Genomic DNA, 23900 nt, shown 5'->3' with positions numbered 1-23900 from the left:
TCGATTATCTTATTTTGGAAATCTATGCGCGCATCCGGTTTCTGTAGGTTCTCAATTTTGATTCGCGTTTGTTTTGCTTTCTTGGGTGTCTTTTTTCTCCATTCTTTCATAATAACTATTCTGACACGTATTTTTTAAAACAAAAGTTTCATCACATTACTATATTTTTCAAACAAATAAAGTCACATTATGCAAAAAACTCATATGAAAATCAACGAACGCGGAAATTCTTCGTAATTGACACCATGCTCGACACGGACACCTTTCCCCATTCCCCCCTATTGCAATTCACACGAGTCAGAGAGCCACTTAGGGGCCGAGAATCACACACTTTTTTTGTCACACTAGTCATAATAAGTGCCAATAGGTTGCAAAGAGTCCTAATCTAAAAATTGTAGAGGTAATCCAATTCAATTCAATTATATTCTATTCCAGAAACTAAGGATGAGTCATACATGATTTTTTATCACATCAGTTGGCGCAAGTGAGGTTAGTCTACATGCCAAGATTGACGTCAATGCACTGATCGTACGAATCCGATTTTAGTGTCAGTTCCTTTATGATACGCTGTACATTAGGTAAACAGTTTACAGCCTATACTAAGCAGTGCTGTTTTATATATCATTCACAGTACCTAAAATCGCACTTATGATGGCGGTGTGTTAAAAATTATTTTATGTTCGCACACTCTAGTTAAATTACCGACAATGGTAAAACGCACAACAAATTTCATTTTCTTCGTTCTTTTCAAGCCACAAATTTTCGGCTTGATCCGCTTGAACAGTAAAAGTTTTGTAGCATAATGGTATAAGTGTAGATGCAGTATGTACCTCATAAAAAACTATATTATTTTCGGTATTCTAACTTTAGCGTGCGAATATAAGATCATAGACACTTTTATGTATATCAATGTAAATAATTTGAAATGTTCACTGAATCAGAAAAAAATATTGGCTTGAAAATCAGGGTGAAAGAAAATTTTTTTCTAATTTTAACTATTTTCGGTATTGTAACTTGAGTGTGCATATGAACTTCTTTGATTATGATATACAACTTTTATGGTTCAAATAAATGAAAAAAATATATTTATGGACCTAAAAATAACGAGAAAAATAGAATTTTCCATGATTTCAGCCATTGGAAATTGAAATAACCTGGTGAAGAAGCGAGAATGATCGAAAAGTTTTATAAAAATGTTTAGTTTGGGATTTGTCCACAGATGTAATTTGATTTTATAAGATTTGAAATTAATTAATTTTGACTCCTATTATACTAAATTGTGTATAATGGACTATGTGATTCAATAAATTTCACTGATTTTCTTGAGCCTAGTCATTTTCAATTAATGCACAACAAGCGGCAATTTACGTATTACATGTTCTTAATCAATTAACAAATAAGCAGTAATCAACTGAAATATTAGATAACGCGCATTTCATCATAATTGTTCAGAAATTAAGGCTGAAAGACACCGATCAGTTGTTATGCTATATATTCATCGGTAACGTTTGCAAACAGTAGCCCAAAGAAAGTTGTCTGATTCTAATTATTCTATCTAGGTCTGTTAATTGATACGTTCGTACATTTGAGCAGAAGGCATTTAGTAGTACTGCCTATTCGGTACAATGAGCCGGAAGAGGGTGATATCACGATATCGAGACTTGGCTTATTTGGTATATGGCACTAAGGAGTGCTAATGAGTCCTGATTACTATCTAATTTCTTATCTGACTACTAAAAAGAAAGACTTTCTCATTATACGATTGTGTAATCAAAATGCAAGGAATGGACATAATACAAGAATGAGTTTCGTCGATTTTGCGAGTCGATAATCGCGACACATCTTTTGCATGTGCAGCTTTCGCCACGCTTTCCTTTAAAAAAATTCACTAACCGCAGTCCAATTAACGGCACGCGCACTTTTCGATGTTGATTAAAACTTAAGCGTGCCATTGTTGGTTATAGTGCATTTATTCACTTTTCTCTTTGGTTCGAGATTGCCTTTGAGTGAAAGTGCGGACTTATTAATTTTTGCAATCCTCTCCCGTAAAGAAAATATTCGTGCAACCTAAATATATTTTTTGAAGGGGGAAACAGTAAACGCTTGCTTCCTACTGGATTTTAATGAATACTTTCCGAGATAGCCACCATGTGGTTTCACATCTTGTTCATTCCTCGTTCCTTTCGGAAAATCATTTCAAGGATGTAACTATAAATTCTTCAATAGGAAGAACCACGATAGCTCAAACTCCCACAAAATATTTCCTAGATGCTACTTTCTCTGAAATCTCCACAAGATGATTACGTTAGGAAAACGCGTAAACACGTAATTTAATGACTGAGAAGTAAAGGGGTTATTTCGATACCGCAGAATGGTCCCAATTTTCTTACATAAAAGTGTCCGCTCTTTTAACTTCTTGATCTTAAGCTTACCATAATCCCATTTCACGTTTCGATATATTAAATTTAAATTTGAAATTGGACTCTAATTTTATATGAGAAATTGATCTAAGCTTTCTAAAGAAATTTTTTTAAAGATCTTTAGCGAAAATGTGAGCAGTTTATGTTCGCTGCAGTAAATTATTTGCAAGGTGTAATTTTATTTATAAAAAAGTACGCAAAGGAAAACTTTGGTGTAAAGAAATACAAAGGTTTGTACTCTTATACAATAATCCCACTCTGGGTCGTAAAGTTCTGCAGGCATTCTGTGAAAATTTGCATATATATCGCTCCATGAACACCATATATTGCAGGATTTTCGAAATTGAGAGTGGCTGCGAGTTACCGAAATCGCAAACTCTGCTCGTAAGTTCCAATATGATTGATACCCATGGAGACGCCTTGTATTGTTCGTTAAACATGCATGTACAGGAGTAATGTTAAAGTTAAAATAAAAAAGAATTTTACGATCCGGACCGGTTCTTAATGTACCCGAAAACAGCACTAACTTGCATTGTTACGTACTCGATTGTAAAATTGTTGCCAGACACAAAATTACATTTATTCTCTTGGAGAAGTCACCTTTCCTTTCTCGGGACGTTTAACGTCCGATTTGTAGCCATTATCGTAACTCGCTACAGCTTTATGTACTTCTAAAGAAAACTTCCTGCATAAACCTTCCTTCATAATATTTAGGCCCTCTTCGAATTTAAAAAAAAACTAGTGTTTTTTATTTTAAGGGGTGAAAATTCGGTTTTCACTTATTTATACCTGGAAAAAAATGACATCAGATACAAATTTTTATTTAAATTTTCTAAGCATATTTTTTTTTTAGAAATGTGGTCAACTTAGGGTAGAAAGTTTTCAGTGTTAAAAAACATGTGGATATAATTGAATTCCTAGCTTTTTTTTATACTTAAAATAATTATATTGAGAAGCAGAACTAAGAACAAAAAATGTGTACTGATATCGAAATATCAGGTTTTTTAAGAAAACAAAAATTGATTAAAAATGATAATAAGTATATCTTTATAGGAATTTTTCAATGAACAATTTTTCTGTCTTAACTGTTTTCCATACCTCATTTCGTTTTCGAGGAAAACTGAAAGTTTTTTATATTAAAAATGAATTTTATTGAAAACGGCAGAGGCGAAGATTTTGTTTTTTATCGACAAATAATTGTAAGGCATCTCAAATACAAAATCAAGGAACCGTGTTATTCGGGGCACCGATTCTAATTACCGAAAATTAAAAACTAGGGACATGGTAATTCTGACAAATAAAACTTATGTTAAATGGTCGTCAGTAGAAAACCGATGATATGAAACATATAATAATTGAAAATATGGCAAATGGTAATTTGGAAAAATAAAAGGAAGGTCAAACTATTATTCGGTAAAATAAACATTTCCGAAAGTGAAGTTAGGGAATATTCAAATGCCTCGTTTTCTTTTATTCAGTGACTCTTGTATATCATCAAAAATCCTTCTAATAAAAGTCTGACACTTTCCCTTCCTTTTCGCAAGTGCAATTTATTACAAAAAGACTCTAATCGTGGATTCGTCTTTTTTTTCTGCTAATTAACTCGGAGAATAAAGCAAAAATTGATTGCGTTATGTCATATAGTTTCTGATACATACGAAATTCTTTAATGAACTCCTTGCAGTACAAACGCATCTTTTATTACTCATTGATGAGCGCTCCTGAATTGTTTATGTAAACACTAAAAATTGTAATCGCTATTTATGTATCTCTCGTCTTAGTTACGATTGCAGTCGCAGAAGTCATTTATGTAAGTAACTACCCTGTACAGAAATACTTTATGGTCACTTAGGCAATTTAAAGGCCTAATTACCACAATAATTCATAATTACTGGAGCATCTTATAATTCACTTGCAATTAGTCGTAAAGGGCGATTAATTATTTACTCAGTTGTACCATGTTCAAGAAGTAAATTATTGAAGAGTGGAATTTTCTGATTTCACCATACGAATTCAAGAGTCTGGGAAATATCTTAAATTAATTTTTTAACATTAAATTGATAATTATGTTAAAATGCCTAGAATATTGATTCTAGATTCTTGATTCACTGATCTTAAGTTTAGTTGGCAACGAACATTTACTTCTAGTTTATGAATAGTTAAGTAAAATTTTTCAATTTTGCAACAGACAAGTTTTAATTTGTATCTCAATCTAGATCAAAAACTTTCGTCTTGAAGAGTTGTAGTTTAAAGATCAAAGTAATCGTTGTCTCTTTCTCCATGCGATAATATGGGTGTGGCTTCAATATCGCAGACGCATCGATCATTGAAAGTTGAATGTTCCATGGAAATAGAGGGAATTCAATGACTATGTATATGTATGTAGTTATTTGACTTTTGCATAGATTATGAAGGTAAAACGATGCATGATTATTTTTAATACCTGCTTTAACACGAGAGAATTGACGGGAGTCACAATAATTATTATTATGCGTGCCAAGGATCTCGAGTTGTGCATGGTCTTGAGTCACGTGAATCACATATAAAATCTCTTTCCCTTGTTAGATAAATCTAAAACATGTGAGAATTAATCTTCGAATCTACTTTTACCGTGAGATTGATTTAGCATGACTGGAAGAGTAGAAAGTATTTACATACTAGATACTCGTGTTGCTACTTGCTTGCAAATATATTGTGGGTTTATTGGATGCTTGAGTCGTTACAATTAATAATTTCACTTTTCTGAATAAAATTTAAGTTGCGTTTAGTAGAGCTGTATCACATCCAATTTGATTCAGTTCGTTAAGTGCATTCTACTAAAAAAATGTAATCTCTTTAAAACGTGAACATGTAAATATTAAAATACAATAAAGAGAGATATCTATTTGCAAACTCGTTTAATGCAAGAACATATCCTGATTCATAAGTTATCATTAATTCCATAATAATCTCTTATGTCACTGTATAATGTAGAGCAATGCCTTGATTTCTGACGTAAATCGGGACAATTTTTCGACATATTGGGACGGGGAGATTATTTCTCGATTCACATAAGGAACCTTGAAATTGGTTAAATAGGAGTGGAGGCTTGTTTCGAGGAAACAAGAGTATTGGTTTTACTAAAGACTTCAATCCTGTTTTATTTTTGTAATTAGCCCTCATAAACTCTGTAAGCTATGCAGAAAGAACGTAACTTCCACTTCAGATAACGTGCGTTTTATATAGTTAAAATTATACGGACAGGAAAATGGAATAAAAATCCTAAGTACTATAAATGTGGACATACTCTTTAACATTTTTTCGAACACTTATCTGAAGTGACGTCTAAGAGATTCAAGCATAAAATTTAAAAGCTATTAACATCTTGTTGTTTCTTTTCCCGAGTGTTATCATTTTATACTCCAGCTAGTGGTTAACGAGATCCATTTCCAAACCACAGTTAATTAAAATCTCCGTTACTTTAATACTCTATAGACCAGAATTTAGCCATTTTATAGTTGTCGTCTTTCACAGAAATTAAAAAAAAATTGATGGCTGTAGAATTACTAGGTTTACAAGAAAGTGAAAATTTTTTGACCTGAAAACGATCAAACTTTAGTAAATATCAATTTGAGTCAGCATTAATAATTTTTTCCATTCAAGTATCCGGAGAAATTGAATTTACTATATGCACGTACCTACTTTATGCTAATACCTTAACGAAACACTTTTATTTTCGACATGTAATCAAACTGTTCACCATTTAAGAACTTACGATAAGTGTCCGGTGATATCGATCTGATTTTAAATTTCGAAATAAATTTCATTTAAACTCTAAAATCGACAGATAACACGGCTACTCTAGTTACACTCTGTTAAAATAAATTGAACTTAAAAATACTTGCCTTCTATAAATAAATTTAATATCTTTGAGAAACCTCCGTTCATGTTTAATAGATTTATATCGCTGCAATTGCTGGTCAATATTACAGTTAGGGGTTTCCAACGATGGACGGCACTTTTGTATCAATTGATCCTGTTAGCATAACCGCGCTTGAGTTATTCGAATTATACAGTAGGATTGGAGAACTTGGAGACGATCGTCTTTATTTGGACTCACTATTATCCTAGCGTAGCTTTAATTGCAGAGTAAATAGAAAGACAGTAATGGGCGTAGAAACAAGCATCAGTGAGTGCAATTGAATCTTGGAGAACGTTAATGATTGCCATGTCCTTGGAAATGAGCTGCGCCTATGTCAGAAAGAAAACTGTAACAAGGATGCTACGTCCTTGTACTATAGCGCGTTTTTCTTGTTTACGCGTCGATTTTTTCTGAGCTAGTCGTCATTCCCGTGTTGTAACCTGTCTCTATAGTGTGAGGAGTGAATGCAAGAGGTATTATTCTGTTATAATGGGAGAAGGTGCAACGACTAACGCTATTAAAACTTTTTTTTTATCCAATTTATGACTAGTTTTTTTAATCCGGCCGACACTATTTTCAAATTGGTAATTCCAGGTTAAACCACAAAACAAAAATTTTGTAACTTTCAATTTAATGGGATACTTGATCATGACAAAAAACATATCGAATTCTTACATATTTTACCATTAACTTTTAGAGTAAAATTATTTCATCTATTCATTATTAAGTGATAAAGCATTATGAATGATTAGTTTAAGATATGATTATGAAATTCTGTTAACTAAGATAGAATTTTTCGAGTGAAAACGTTATATAAGTCCTAAGAATTATGAGTGTGATTTTAATTATATATCTTCAATGCTAGTTGGTTTACCATTCTGAGATTTCTGAGCATTCCGATAAGAAATTGTTTAGTTCGTTTCTTTCGTAATTGGAACGTACATTTCACTGTGTATTACAAATAAAAAAGGAACCAATTCAAATACACCCAGTCCATGATAAACAAACAGTAATAAATGCAATTTCTCCATACTGAGAAAATTTAATGCAAAACCATCAGGATTTCCGGTCGAACGATAATTGGCAGTGCAGATTTGGATGTGCTCTATCATTAAGGTAGCAGAGAGAAAAAGTTCCTTTGGTTTGAGTCGACACATGCCAATGAGCTTTCATTTATTTAAAAACGGATCAGTCGATAAACTACCCTCGAAAATTGAACCAAATATACCCTTTTAAGAAATAAAGACTGAAATTTTACCATTTTATAGTTCGTAATGCCAATATTCTCTGCATTTCAAGAAAATTAGCATATTTTAAAAAAGTTCTATGTATTATACAGATTGTAAATAACACCCTAAGGATAATTCTGTTGCTATCTAGAAATTCTACGTAGTAGCCTTTAAACATTTTTTATATTCATTTTTGATTCTGTAAGATCTAAGTAGAAGTTTTTGAGATGCCTTACCTTATCGATTCTCAATTTTTTCTGACTTTTTATTAACAAATCAAAGCTTCGCACAGCTAATTTCATTTAGCTCATATTTGACGCTGAAAATTACCCTAGAGCAAAGTTTCGAAAAGTCCCTTTATAGCCACAAGAAAAATTCTTTAATCCGTAATTACCTCGCTGACGGTACTTTGTCATCAAAGTATTTATATTGCTTTCTTAGATGATATTTTAATAGTGCTACAAATCAAAATACACACAGGAATATCGCAATATAGCCATGAGAAGTGTCAGAATGTCAACTTTTACGTCACCCGGAAGCTGAATACGTCACGAAGAACGACGTCATTCGTGACGACGCGACGATGAGAGAAAGTGATTCGAAGGAATGAACGAAGAGATGAACATCTGGCTCGTGTATTTCACCTTCCACGATTCGCCAGGGAAATCGCAAGATTCGTGTGTATAGTATCTTTATAGCACGATTTCGACCTCGTTGAACGATCACACGTCCTCTCTAAGAATCGAACAATGATCGATGTAAAGAAACGCGGAACCCAGTAATAAATAAATAAGTGCAATAATTAATTGATTCACCCCTTTGAATATTCTCTCCAAGATTCTTAAGCAGCATCATCATTCTTGAAAAAAGTATCAAAAAGATTATTTATCTAACTAGCCAGGTCAACGATTTACTGGCACTTATTGATCATATTTAATACACGGGGTTGTTATAAGTTATGTAACTTTTATAGCTTCAGATAACTTAAAATAAAAGATGCGTTAAGTATTTTAGTTTCATTGTTAGCCAACAATCTTTTAACATCAAAAAAGAGTATGATTATTTTCTAATGGATATTAAGTGACTTAAATAATAATTTTTTCTATTATGTGATATTTGAATGATGATCAATTTCATTTTCACTTCTCGAAAGGCAAACTAGAATCGCAGATATTATGTATCTATCTTGTTATTCGCAACCTAGTCAGCGAAGGACGATCTCCGCCATGCTCTTGTTGCTTGATCATGCTCGATTAATTACTCTTATTGACTTACTTATACGGAACCTAATTGCAATCAGGTTCTTCTCAAGCTATGTCATACATTCAAAGAATAAATATCAAATTATAAGCGACGCTGGAAATGAATTACTATATTGTTAAACATATATGTATAATTAGTACAAAGCTCTAAAACGAGAAATAGCTTCCAGAGATTGAGGGTATGGACCTTCGAAATGAAGAATCCGGTTTAGGGTTGATTCTATATTTGACTGAGGAATCTCTTGAATCCACTCCTCGCGATTGTTTATGATCTCGAAACCGGGACTCGATCCTGGGTCCTCGAAACGGGTTTAGTGAGTTTCTGGTCGAGGCATAATTCTATAGTTATCGGTCGTGAAACTGCCATCGAACTCGACTTGTCTTTCGCACTCTTACTTTCCTTCTCGCTCAGACTGAAACACTGGGAGACCATTGGGAGACTCGGCCACATTGCCAAGGCCAATCTCGCTCAACAACAAACAGCAAACAGGAATACATACATAAGACATTCACGATCGAAGATCAGCGATTGACGGATCGAATGCAAAGAAATGACACCTACGATTTCGATCTGGGTCACTCGAGAAGTTGCGGCTTTGAATTGATATCTGATCAGAAGATCTTTTCTTTAGATACTCCAGCCACTCGTCACGAAAGTCTCAATGTCAATAGCGCTCTTTGTAATTCAATGAAGTTATAAAATTAGAACTTGAATAATTTAAATATTTCACATTGTTAGCTTCAAGGTATACGCTCACAACTATAAAAATTTGACCAAAAATCCCCAAAATGGGAAGACATTTATTTTTATTAGCATCATGCTAAGAATAGACTGGCCTTCTGCTAAAAATATCGAAAACCCGTTTTACATAGAGAAACTATACCGGTCGAGTTTCTAATTATGTCTTCCTTTTACAATAACTAGAGAAATTAGCTTTAAATTCCACCGAATAAAAATGCTATGAGCAATTGAAACACTATCGCACTCACACAAGATATTTGCATCGTTAATTATTATTATTGCAATAGGAAGTATAATTTGTTTCGTAAATGTTCACACCACCCCCTTCGAAATGATTATCCGGTAATATACTGACATCCATTCTACATTACTGGCTATTATAATTATAATCACCATTTCTTAATAAGGCATTCACTTTTTCTGCTCTTACAATAAATTAATTTTAGCAAAAGAAATATATTAGGCGCATGAATATTCTCAAAATACTACTTTTCCTTTAAAGTTTATTTCACCGAAATTTCTCCGTTCGAACAGCAATTCGCCTTAATTCCTATTTTCCCTATTTTCATATTAGCTCATTTCTATTTTCATGAATAATCATTTCCCATGACTTTTTCCGAATTATCATTTGCTTTTATTTGTTGATGAAGTAGGAATCATGACAAACTGCGTTTCATATGAAGCATATTTGAATAAATTTGAGGATATGTGATTATTCAGAAGTAGGAATATTATATCAACTAAAAAATTGAACTTACAAAAATTATAACAAACGGCAATTTGGAAAAATAATACCAATTCTTCATGCCAATGGCATCTTGTCTAATTTTGATTCTTTTGAGATATTATCTCTGAAGAGTTCTCCGTCGTAAACTACGTGGTATACTACTTAGGAACCAATGCAGATTACTAGATTAGAAAATACGTCGTAACCTTTGTTGGGAATTGCGATAGTAAACGACGTTCGAAACGACGCTTTGCATTATAACAATTGCTGGCGTAGTTTACGACGTCCGATCATATGTCGTTTCCGAAGTAGTTCCTACGTAGTTCACGACTTCAGAATTATAAATAGGGTGTGTATAATTTTTATTTTTTTGAATTGCCGCTTCTCATAAGTTTTATATGTCCCAATGATCATTTTCTACGAAAAATAAGATAAGGGATAATAGTAATTTGTTAAGATGAAAATGATAACAAATGACTATTTGGAAAAACGATAATGATAATCATGGTCATTCGAAATATTAACAATGATGGCAATTGCAGGTTATTTCGAAAAATTAAAAAAGTTGACAAATGGTATTTTAATACAATGTACACTTAAATCCCTATTTTGGGCTGCCCGATCTTCGGCCAGTTTCACGGTTAACTCCTTCTGTCTCCCTCCTGATTATCCCTTGACGGCCTATGCGATCGTTAGTGGCGTATCAGAAGTTGTTTACATCCCGCCTCTCTGGGCATATATTATTCTAAGGGCATACACTACATAAGCGGCCCTAAGGGTTTAGATGAAAAAACAAAGCCGATTCTGGGCCATCCAGACCCGAGGCTGGCACAAAATTAAGAGTTGAGTGTAAATAAGGAAAAATGTTCTTCATTCAAATAAATTTAAAAAAAAAATGATTTAAAGCAGAATTCGGGTAAAATTCATACGCCTCACAGGACCTTCAATATCTATTTTTCTCCTCCTTTTTCTTGACTTCAGCGGTCAATGCAGAATTAGTAATTTTTTATATATTTCCAGAAGAACCTACTGTGCACAGTAGTAAATTTAGACACGTACTTTATGAGCAGTTTTGTTATTTCCTTTGCGAGAAAGTTTTTGATTGCGTTTTACTTGAGATATCACAATAAATTAGACGAAAGTCTTAAGTTCTTGAACGATCCATACAAGGAAGTCGCTATATGTAAAACTTAACTGAATGTAACTTCTCATGCTGTAAAGTGTCGGCATTTTGGTTCTGAACTGAACTTCTTTTATTTTTAAAGAAGTACACACAGTACATGCTTTCTCTCGTGTAATAAATTCTTTCGAGGGACCATGACGTTTTATTTTAAGCGAATTCAAAAGCGAGGACAGATTAATGAGAAATGTGCAAGGTTAACACTTTCTTTTGAGACCGAACTGCATGAAACTTTCAACGTTGCATGATTAAAAATTGCATTCATTTTGCTTTTTCATGATAAAATTACTCTTTTCAAGTTATTGTAAAGATAATGGATTCATGCGTAAGTAAAAACCATGTTGAATTTTGCATATTATTGAAGTTTCCTCATAATTTATATATTGCGCGTTGCCTTCACAAAAAGTAATACATATGCGATTTTGCTCCTTTGAGTAGACACATATGTAACAAAAGAATTTGGTTGCATGAAGAAAATTTGTAAAAAAACATGTGAATTCCGAGTCTGAAGTAAAAAATTATAATTAAAACCCACAGGGTAAACAGGGGTATCACCGACAACCTAAGGACAAATTTGTAGAAAAAGAAGAATATTAATTGATACGTTTGCTGTTCTATAATGAAAATTACACCATATAAAAGAGCATATTTTTTAGTTATTGAACGGTAACTATTACATAATAATAGTGGTTATATTTATGGAAAGACATTTTCTTCAAAAAAAATTAATCCAGTGAACAATACCCTACATTTTAGTAAACGAAACAAAATTGTTTTTAAAATTTCAATTCTATATTTTAATTATTCAAGCAACAAAGAGCATAATTTTATTTAAAAATAAGCGTTTTTGCGAATAGTAAGCAAGTTCTCGCCTCGTATAATAAGAATACCTTTGTTACTGGGCGGTTATGTCAACTTCCCGATGTTCACGACTTTGCCAAATTCATTCTGGGTGTTTGTCATTGATTTTTCCGGTTTGATTCCAAAACTATTTAAATAGGTATTATATATTAAGTATGTATAGAAAACAATTTATTAGAAACCAAACAAATGTACAAAAATCATAAAAACATTAATGCAATAATATCAGTGGGTACAACTCCCTCGAAACTTCCTTCTTTGGATGTGTCATTCACTAACAGATTTATGTGTCTTTCATTGGTTTTAACATTAAGACGAGAATCCTACAAATGTACCATATATTCATGTATCATGAATAATAATTCACATATAAATATCTATTTTAAATTCTCGTAATTTTAATATATTGATTCTTATTTCATAGATCAAATTCAATAAAATGTTGTTGGAAATACCCTTGTTTACCCATACACAGATTCAGTTATTTAACAAATGTTATTCGAAACCTGCTATAAAAATTTCCTAGGTATAATTTAGATGTAGATAATTCATATTCTATCTGAACCAGTTTTATCAGGAGAGAAATTTATATGAAATTATGCAAAAATCTCTAAAAAGCATTATATTTAGATAATAAGTATAAACAACTACTTGCCTTCGAATAATGTTAAAATAAATAGAAATATTTAACTAAACGATTCTTATCTTTCAAACTTAATTTTGCAACGAATAAATTTTGTTTAAACTCCACCTAAAATTCTTTGAAGAATGATCAAAAGAAAATTAATGATCCAGTTTTTTAACTGCTGTTTAGCAGTTAAGCAGTTTAGGTATTCAAGAAAGGGAGCGTTACGCTCGTGTTGCTGCTGTCTCATTAGCAATAAGCCAATGCATCTTTCCACTTCCTGAATTGTAAGAAAGTGCTCACCTAAGAAGAACACTATGTCTGCAGAAATCACCCTGAGGATCTCAAAAACGAGAAATTAGAAATCCTATGATCGTTCCGCGATGTTAGCACTTGGCATCCAATTTGCACGAATACGAATCTACATAAAGCTTTTGCTAGAGGGAACAGGAAGCACCTGCCTCTTCCTTACATACCCTATTCTTAGTTTCGTACAGGAGAGAGGCAAATTTCTTTTTCATCTCCCACTCAGCAGTTGATACGTAATGCTAATGGCATTTCTCTACGTGCAAAAGAAGCGAAAAAAGGCTAAAAAGACTGAAGAACATTGCTTTTTTTGAATGGAAACGACTTCCTGATTTGTGGATTTAAGTCACTCTCTACAGACTTCTCCATTACAGGATCGCCTCAAGAATATACGCCCTGATTTGCGATTTCATTATATCATACCCGCACGTGCCGATCGATTGCAATTTCAAAGCAGTCCGCCAGGAGATAATCGATAATCGTATTGAGATACCGGGTAATTGAACTTTATCGTTCATTCATCGATCTGATGGATTCTAATCGCTTCTTTCACCTAATAGTTCTTGCCCAGCAGCAAGACAGGAACGTAGAAATATCGAGTTTTAATGATGAGCGAAAAAAACGTCGTGGTTAACGAAGAAATGACTTATTGCTTTGATTAAAAAGCGTCGGGGAGACCATTGCTCGTAATTATGTCAACTTAAATACTCTTTCCTTCTTGAAATGTTTTATTTAGTCAGCTTTTTATTTAGCTGAGGAAATAAACTCTGCTTAGCACCAAAAAAATGTAGAGTCTCAGAGATAGTTGTAGGTTCTTAGAAAGTTATTTGACAGTCTGTAGAATCATATCACGTAAAATAATATGAATGTAAAAATTCTATGTTTAATTGTTGAATTGACCAGAATTCATTCGACCAAATAAAACTTTGGTTATTGCTTAGTTAATTACTTGAATGACGCTTCCTGATTTCGGAGTATATAATTTGAAACCTTCTAGGAAATCTTCATCTTAGTCCAAAAGAAAAAAAAAGTCAAAAAGTTTCAGATTTAACGCTAAAAACATTAAAACAATCCACAAAATTTAAAATCTTTAAAAATTACTTTTGTAATTGATTCCATTCTCGTTGTGTTGAAACCAAGTATATTAATGTATTTCAAAGGGTCTATTACGAATACAGCTATACAAATATTCACAAATTAAAAAAAAAAGATATCTATTTTATTGATCAGGGTTAAACTTATTCCAAGGTTGTAAGTTTACGGATTTTCTGTTTGGTATACTTTATTGTTTCCATTGTTGAGCTTTCGCTCTACGAAGTGGAGCCTGTTCAGGAATTAATGACATCTCCTACCCAGAATTTGCCCAGCCTTAATACACAAATAAGGCCTGTCAAAATTTTAGATAGAAGGTGTTATTAGCTGCTGAAACCTCGTAAGCGAAAGCTCGCACATGAAAATAGTAAAGCATACCGATCAGTACAACAACAAACTTACAACATTGGAATAATTTCAAGCCTGATAAATAAAATAGACATATTTTATAAAAATTAAATTATTATCATTGGTAATATTGGACTAAAAGAAAAGGTTTTAAATGATTTATTCAAATGTTTCGAAAATTTATCAATGTTAACAGACAGCAAACCCCAGAAATAAATTTGATATTTAAATTCGATAAAAACGCTGCAGCACTTTTATCCACTAAAGAATAAAATTTATCTGAGGAAAATATTCATTTGACATATGTGATACGTCAAACAGATGCGTATAGGTTGATTGAAAAAAATTTCCACTATAAATTTAAAATCATCGCGGTATTAATTTTTTTTAATCGTCTCACTTTATTTAAATGATTTCAACCAAAAAATTATTCACCTACACTTGCAGAATACATAGGCTGCACTTAAGTTAGCTTATACTTTATAGTGTTTATTCACAATTTTTAAAGTCTTTATCAGGGTCGAGAGAAACTAAAGGTTGTGCAACAAAAGTAAAGGACTGAACTTGTTTGAGTAGAAAACTCAGCCAAGTTCACTCCTTTTCCTTTGTTAAACAAACCCTTAGTTACTGTCGACCCTGATGAAGACTTTTTAATTCTGTAAAAAAACACAATCACTATAAACTAACCAAAGTACAGCCCGTGTAGTCTGTAAGCGTAGGTGAATGATTTTTTGTTTGCAATCATTTAAATAAAGTGAGACGATTAAAAAAATTAATACAGCGAGGATAATGAAATTTATGGAGGACATTTTTTTGGTTAACCTAGACGCAGCCGTTTGACAAATCACACATGTCTAATAAATATTTTCGTCTGATAAATTTGATCTTTCAGTGGATGAACATGCTGCAATGTTGTTATCTAATTTAAAGATAAAATTTGTTCCTGGGGTTTACTGTGCAATTACCAAGAATTTTTCTTAATTATCGCTTAACCTTATTTTTCGGAATAAACATATGCCCTAATTTCCCTTTTCAAGAATGAAAATTTGGCATACATTTTATTTTTATTAATTAATATTTGACATAATTTTCGTTTGTCATATTTTCGTATCACATAAGTGAAATATTTTCAGTAATGATCTTTTCGTCTTGTCGATGATCTTCTTAGTTTTTCTTTATTACTATTCAGCGTATATAAAAATTTCATATATTTCTATTATTTTTCATTTAGGACCGTTTAAAAATACTAAAAGCCTCTGTGGAAATTTTTGACATTACATAATTTTCTTTTTATAATTCAAATATATAAAATAATTGAATAAATTATGCATGCTTATCATATTCATTATTTGAAACAAATTTTTCTGATTATGCAAGTTTTAAAATTTGTACGACTGTTTTATTCTAAGCACAGAATGTCGATGCAACGGGGGAAAAATTAATACAATTATCGTGAGACATTGCGGACATCATATATAAAACTTAAACAATTTAGTTTCATTAACATCTTCTAAGACATTTCGAAAAAAGCTTGATATTGGGGCAAATGCGGATTTTGTAAAATGAAAATAATAATAAATAGAAATTTAGATAAAGTAAAATATTCACCAGTGGTCATATATAATAATCAAAACAAACCGACTAGTATTTCGGAATTTTCCATACAGTATATTGCCACTTAATGTCTATTAAGAAATGTAACAAATGGTAATTTGGAAAAATAGAAATGAGGGAAAATTGTTTTTTCATCAAATGAACTTGGGTGAAATACGAATTAGAAGAAGTAAAATTGAGGAAATATACTATACGTCATCAGATATTCGAAGAATGTAGAAATTTCATATACAAAAAAGGATTAGACTCAAATCTATTTAGAAAATCCGAGTACTATTAGAATTCCCTTGGTCAATCATATTATTAAAAATTTACTCACAACTCTGCACGAAGCCAAATTATCGGCTGTCTATTAGCCGTATTATTTATAGACAATAAAATGACGGGAGTCACGCAAAAAATCAAATAATGAAACGATGGATATGTGGGAACAATGGTGTGAAGCTGCATGTCATGCAAGTATGCTGAGTTTTCATCGGTGTCTTTATTGTTGGTTGCAGGATCGTTGGTGAGCGTCATTGAAAAAGAAGGCCAAGCCTTCACGATGTTCACAATTTAATGATTAAGGGTATGCATGGGATCATCATCAATTGAGTATATTTGCGTGGTAAAGAAAAGATTAATTATGACAACTTCAAGAAAATGTTATGATCGGGTGGATAGTTGACTCACTTTGAACTCACGTATTGGTACCCATTAACTTCAGAAGACGCGGGATATCTTCATAGATGAACGGAAATACAACGAATTAACCACAATTACAAGCGGTTATTGCAGGTAATTTCAAATTGCCAGTGTGTCGGAAAATTATAAGTTAAAGAAATGCTGTTGCAGAATCTTGAAGAAACTTTTCATATTTTCTCTCTGATTTTGCTCTTGAAACTGATTCCAATTAGCAGCGCCTTATTTTTATTAAACTGTAACTATCACTCTATGAGTAAAAAAATTATGCAAACGTCCTTCAATGAAATAGTAAATTATAATTTAATTAAGATATGATGGAGTAAAAGTGGGCCGTTTGTTCCTTCGTGATATTACGTGGAAAATATATGATTATATTTAATTAAATATTGTACCCTGGAGGAAAATTAACAAACAATTAAAATGAAACGTTATAGTGTCGAAAGTTAGTAACTTAAAAATATCCCTCTACTCTGTGTTTCGGACCTGAACTCACCTGTCTAACTTGAAAGTCTTGAGTCAGTGTGGATCACGGAATAGAACACCATAAACATGGAGGAACAGCATGTGATAAGTCGATCGTCAGGTCGATATACGAGGCGATAAATTACTAGAATGCAGTCTCGCCCCAACAAATTGCTGATCGGTACCGACATTACGTTGTGGCGACCATAATTGGCCGCAGTGAAATACCGCTGACAGACCGCGGTTTAACAAATCCATCGAAGGGATTTCTTTTGGAGATATTAGTTAACTGAAAGTATCGACAGAATAAACATAATAAAAAAGTGTGGTAATTAATCATTCCTGAAGTAAACAGAAAATTTGAAATCCTTTCATCCAACTTACTTCCTCTTGAAATTTAATTGGAAGATCAGAAAAATAAGTAAAAGATCTTAAATGTATCGACTTTCTACTCTCCTCTCCTACTTATTTTTCTCCGCATTTAGAAAAAAATTGCGACTGATTAGTCGCGAAACTCGACAACCAGGATGAATTAAAAATAAGCATAAGCGTCTAATTAATACAATCGGAATTATACAATCAGTAGCCTCTTCTCTAGTGTTTTCAGTTTGAAAAGTAATTTTGATGATTCAAGATGAGAAAACTTATAAACAATGCAGTTTATTTAAAATTAAATTATAAAATGTTGACCTAGTTTCATTTACATTTGTCGTTTCCCCCTACAAATAAAATAATGCACGCTTTAAGATTGTAAGAGAAATATGGATTTAATTGGTTGTTCACAACGCTAATTGGCAGTGGAAGATTTCTTACTTTAATTGCTGTAGTCATCAACTTTCGGTTCCGTAAGGCAGGCTATTAAGTTTACATCGCATACCTAATTTTTTACTCCCTTGCATAAAACAAATAACAAGATTAACTATACTTGCAGTACATACCTTCTGTCTAATCTAAATAATTTTCTCGTTCAGAAAATACTTGGTACTTATCGTAATTAGTTATATAAAGAGATCGCTAATTGCTTATCAAAATTTTTCTATGATATGTTTTCACTTAAAAAAAAAATTGATTACTTAAAGAAAAAGAATGTGTTTCCATATAAAAAATAAATAAGAGTGAACTTTTGCTATAGGAAGATTCTTAAAATCGTACATTGACATTCAATTGTTCAATTTGCAGAACGTCACATTAAAATGACAAATGCAGCCAGTTCTCTAATATGTGTATGTACATTATAGCAAGTGCATAAATATCCCAGAGCGAAACTGACAAGATAATGATCCAAAATCGTAACTTGTCCAATGGTTTCTTGCACTTGATTATCATTCCTCCTGTTCGATGAAATTATTCTATTATTCTTAACTGATTGCAAGTAACAAAATCTTTTCTTTTTTATAGATGGAGCACCTATTATTAAGGACGAAACCACATTCGAGGTGAGATATCCACAATATACTTTAACTTTATTAATGTCAATAATGTGTACGTACAATAGTATGAGTGTATAATATGTAAAATTGTAAATTGTACACATGCGAATAAGAAAATGTATGATACTAAAGATTGAAATGATTAATTTTCATCCAATTTTCAAATTTTATATCAATTCAAATTTAAAGGTCTAGTTATTGTGTTTTTTCATTTCCAAGATCTAAATTTTAAATGTTTCATAATTAAATTATTTTCTTATATTTAAAAGCTGCTTTAAAATTTATTAGTTTTAAATGATTTTTCTAAATTACTCAGACCTTCAATTTGACGTGATTATATAGTTAAGTAGTTAAATCTAGAATATGTATTATATGCGTACTGTTCATTTTGCATATTTTCTTCGGATAATTTTAATTTTAAATTTGTGCCACTTTAAATTCACTTTGAATTCGTCAAATTTGTATTGCTTGAATACAAACTTTTTTTATTTCAAAAATGCAAGTAAAATAAATTAGAATTAAATGAACCAAGAAATCAAAACAAACGCGAATCAAAAGTGAGAACGAACAGGAACCGGATGAACCGGATGAATAGATATGTGCTACCGCGGTTATAGGAAGAATGTCTGGTGATGCTTTGTTGCATAATGAAATTCAGCCTGCTCAAAAAGCAAAGAAAGAAGTGTATATGAGAAGTTTGAACATTGCAGGTCTTAGCAATGAGAAAAAGAATAGACGCATAAATGATTACACACACAAAAAGAGGATACTCAAACGATTAACTGAGGAAAGTAAAGATACAATTAAAGCAAAAGAAGAGACGAAAATACAAAACGACTTTGAAGGAAGTAAGAAACTACTTTATAAAAAATAAAGCGAAACAAAATTACAGAATTTCTCAACATGAGAAATAGTACTGGGGAAATGCTATATGATGTAGACAAGTACATACCATATAGACTATGCGAATTGATAAGTTTATGTTTCGAGATGGGAGACGTTCAAAACGATTGAAAACAAGCTATTATCGTACCAATATTCAAAAGAAAGGGAGATAACGACTGCAATAATTACAGAGGGATTAGCTGATTAAGTGCCGTAAGTAAAATATACTCAAAAATACTTATTCGAAGGGTAATGAAAATAACAGAAGAAAATATTTGGGAAGTCCGAAGTTGGCTTATGTCAGGTCATGTACGGATCACATATTTAGATTAAGGCAAATCGCAGAGCAAAGTTTGAGAGTAGGAAAAAATGTTTTCTGTGCATTTGTTTGTTTGTTAGTTATGTCTTCATTGTTATTTATATTATTCATGGGCAAGAGTGTGAAAACAATATGCAATATTGAATTTATTGATGCGAGTATTGAACAAGTTGATCAGTTCGTATAGCTTGGTAGCTTATTTACTAGGGACGGGAATATATATGAGGAGTTAGATAGACGCATAAACGAAGACAAGAAGGTTATTGGTAGAGCAGGGTCCCTTATCAGAAGTAAAAATATATCAAATAAAGCTAAAATGGCAATACATAATTTTATATTTGTACCGACTGTACTATACGGTAACAAAACATGGACCTATCAAGAAAAAGATAAGAGTGAAATTAGCGCAATTGACATGAGATTCTTGCGAATAATATGTAGGAAAACTTTGATGGACAAAATGAGTAACGAGATAATTCTGAAAAAATGTGGTGCAGAAGAGACTCTAGTAGACACACGGGGGAGAAATCAGTTAAGATGGTACAGGCATATTGAAAGAATGCTAAATGAACGAACAACGAAACAAGTGTATCAAGGTAGAATAAATAGCAGCGTGCCCAGACGCAGGACGCGAAATGAATGGTTAGAATGTGTGAATGAGACCCTACTTTTGGCGAGAAAACTATAGGCCTGCCTTTGCAACTTAACAACTCAGTCAAAAAAATGCTAGCACAACAAAAAAACAGTCATTTTAAAGCTGAAAGTATTCTACGTTAATGAGATTGAAGACGTTTATGTAAAAAAATTTTTGTGCTTAGCAAACTGAAAAATGTGAAAAAAAGTAAGGATTTTCGGGTACATTTAAGAACAGTCAAGTTTAGAGTATTATTTTTTACACAAGGAGCGAAGGGAAAAATTTGAAAAAATTCACGAATATGAGGAAAACCGTTGTAAACTAGTTGCAGTTGAGAAATTTAAAAAATAATGAAAATTGTTGCTTAAAAGTACAAAAATGTGCAACTATATTATCTTCAGTTCTAATACAGATATTAAAGCGATTCAAACTGCAAACTATAATAGATGGGCTCTCTATTTATTTTTAAAAACCCGTAAGAATGTTTTCGTCTTATTTTTTGTGAAAATCGCGATATTTTTAGAAATTTTTTTTGTTGGAAAACAAGTGACAGGAAGCAGGGGGGGGCCTTTTTTGTTTTACTGCCGACCGCTAGTGCCATTCTTCGGCCCCTGGTTCTGAATGCTTGGATGGCACCTGGCCACGGGTCGAAGAAAGGAACCAGCGATCGGCAGTAAAAAAAAGCCCCCCCCCCCTGCTTTCTGTCACTTGTTTTCCCACAAAAAAAATGTCTAAAAATATCGCGATTTTCACAAAAAAATAAGACTAACACATCCTTACGGGTGATTGAAAATGAATACAGAGCCTATCCACTATAGTGGATAGCACAAATTTGTTTTTACATGAACGTCTTCAAGCTCATTTACGTAGAACACTTTCAGCTTTCAAATGACTGAGTTGTTAAGCTTTAAAGACAGATGACTATAGTTTTCTCGCCGACAGCAGCTCGAAGAGACGTAAGAAGTCACATAAACACGAGAGCCTGCATGAAAAAATGTATGGCCGTAAAAGAAGCTAGAGAAGTATGCTAGGACAGAAAAGTATCGCAGCAAATAGGTAATACAAAGAGTGTCAGTAGAGTGAATGACACCTGAAATAAAAGATCTTGCATACTAATGGACCCAATTGGAAAACCTCACATGGCGGCTTTGTGAGGATCTTCACTTGTGGTGATTGCTTGAGAGATTGATCAGCAACCTTGGTCGGAGCAGTGTTCCGAAAGGAACGTGGTACTTAAATTAATGACACGAGAATTCTTGATCAATCTAACAAATTTTATATCCCTTCCTTACATTATTCCCTTCTTCACTGAGTGAGTCACACCTACCCCGAAAGAGAAATTCGTTTTTTAAATACCAAATTTAATAGTTTTCACTTCTAAATTCTTCACAATGAAATTGTTGCAGTGCTTAGGACTAAAATTAAACATTACTTAATCGTTTTGTTTTTCTCTCTTTAAAATTGTACAATTTAAATTTTTTCTTATTTGCAGAATGTCTAATATCGAAGGCTTCGAATTCGGAATAATATAGTCCTGAATATTTAAATAAAAAATTTTAAATTAAAGCATTGGAAACTAAAGTTTATTATTTTGTAACATAATTAATTATTAAATCAATTTTAATTATATCTAAAATTGCTTATATGTTCAGACTTTTTATTAGAACATTTTTCAATAAAATGTTATTGCGTCAAGACCGAACAAAATAACGTTTGTATTTAATGGATTTTAATGAATGTTTGACAAACATAATGATGGAATTAACCCAAAAAAAGTATTCTATAGTTTTTTTAAATCGGAAATTTAACTTTTGAATATTTTGAAATGCGTATCCTCAGATTTTAATTAAATGCTTATTTAAAGAAAGTTTAGAATTTCTAGTTTATAATCCTGAATAGAATAATAATTGTTTAAGAAGATTGCGAGATGTTAATTAAAATAATTATATAATTGCAATTATCTAGGAGTCAGAATTCAGAACCTGCCTCACGCTTGAAGCAAATTCAGGGTTCATTTGTTTTTCATTTCATTCTGTTAAGTTCTGAATTTAGGCACTTACTATCGATGAGAAAATTCGAGTCCTCTGGCTTTGACGTTGAAAACGTAAGTGAAGAAAAAATGGCAGGTTAATGAAAGAAGTATAATTTTAAAGGTGCAAATGTTGTACGTTAATAAGTCGAAAATTAATATTCAAAAAAATTGTGTATAGCTTACGGATCTGAAAATGTGATTAAAAGTAAGGAAATTTAATAGGTTTTCAAAACAGTGAACTTTGAAGCATAGTTTTTTATTGAAAAAATAATAGGAAGAATCTGAAAAATTCATGTTGGTACTTTAAACATTTCTGAATAGATTGCCATCGAAAAATTTTCAAAATATAAATAATTGTTTGTTTTTTGTGAATAATGATTTAATAGTGATTTAAATTGGTGGTAGTTAGTTGAAATATCTGTAATAAATTACAATTTGAAGAAAGTATGTACTTCTTGTTGTTTTCATGCAAATTGCGATATTTGAAGTCAGTTTTTTATATAGGAAAGCAAGTGCGAGAGGCCAGCGTGGTGCCGTTTTTTCAGGGGATCCTCCTCGGTTTTCCTCACCACAAGGAAAGGGTTCGAAGGCCAGAGTGATGCTCGGAGGCACAAGTTGGGTAGGTCGGGCTGAGGAAAACTGAGGACGATCCTCTGAAAAAATGGCACCACGCTGGTTTCTGGCACTTGATTTCCCATATAAAAAACTGACTTCAAATGTCGCAATTTGCACGAAGACAACAAGAAGCACATACTTCCTTCAAATTGTAAATTATTACAGATAGTTCAACTAACTACCTCCAATTTAAATCACTTCATTATCTTCATTAGAACTGAAAATAGTGCGGTCGCATATTTATTCATAAAAAACGAACAATTATTTAAATTTAAAAAATTTTTGGACGGCAATATGTTCAGAAACGTTTAAAGTATTATCATGAATTTTTTCAGATTTTTCCTATTATTTTTTCAATAAAAAACTATGCTTCAAAGTTCATTGTGTTTAAAAGCTATCAAATTTCCTTACTTTTCAGCAGGTATTCAGATCTGTAAGCTACAAATAATTTTTTTGGAATTTTACTTTTCGGCTCATTAACGTACAACATTTGCGGCTTAAAAATTATAACTCTTTCATTAACCTACTATTT

At 32.2% G+C, this 23900-nt stretch overlaps 1 protein-coding gene across 3 annotated transcripts in view; it reads left to right on the top strand.

The window, feature by feature from the left end:
• LOC117174721 overlaps nucleotides 1–23900 on the top strand; it is a 126222-nt gene that overhangs the window by 94538 nt on the left and 7784 nt on the right. For 2 of the 3 annotated variants that reach the window (XM_033364038.1, XM_033364040.1), the window contains exon 2: nucleotides 18852–18889. In XM_033364038.1, coding sequence (XP_033219929.1) covers nucleotides 18852–18889 — 38 coding nt within the window. Of the gene's footprint in view, nucleotides 1–16944; nucleotides 17085–18851; nucleotides 18890–23900 lie in introns of those variants that run through there. The other variant, XM_033364039.1, reaches the window with a different exon arrangement.

The sequence above is a fragment of the Belonocnema kinseyi genome, chromosome 6 (genome assembly GCF_010883055.1).
Source record: "Belonocnema kinseyi isolate 2016_QV_RU_SX_M_011 chromosome 6, B_treatae_v1, whole genome shotgun sequence".
NCBI classification, from domain to species: domain Eukaryota; kingdom Metazoa; phylum Arthropoda; class Insecta; order Hymenoptera; family Cynipidae; genus Belonocnema; species Belonocnema kinseyi.
The sequence above is the reverse complement of the archived record's forward strand: the minus strand, read 5'-3'. Positions and strand labels throughout refer to the sequence as shown.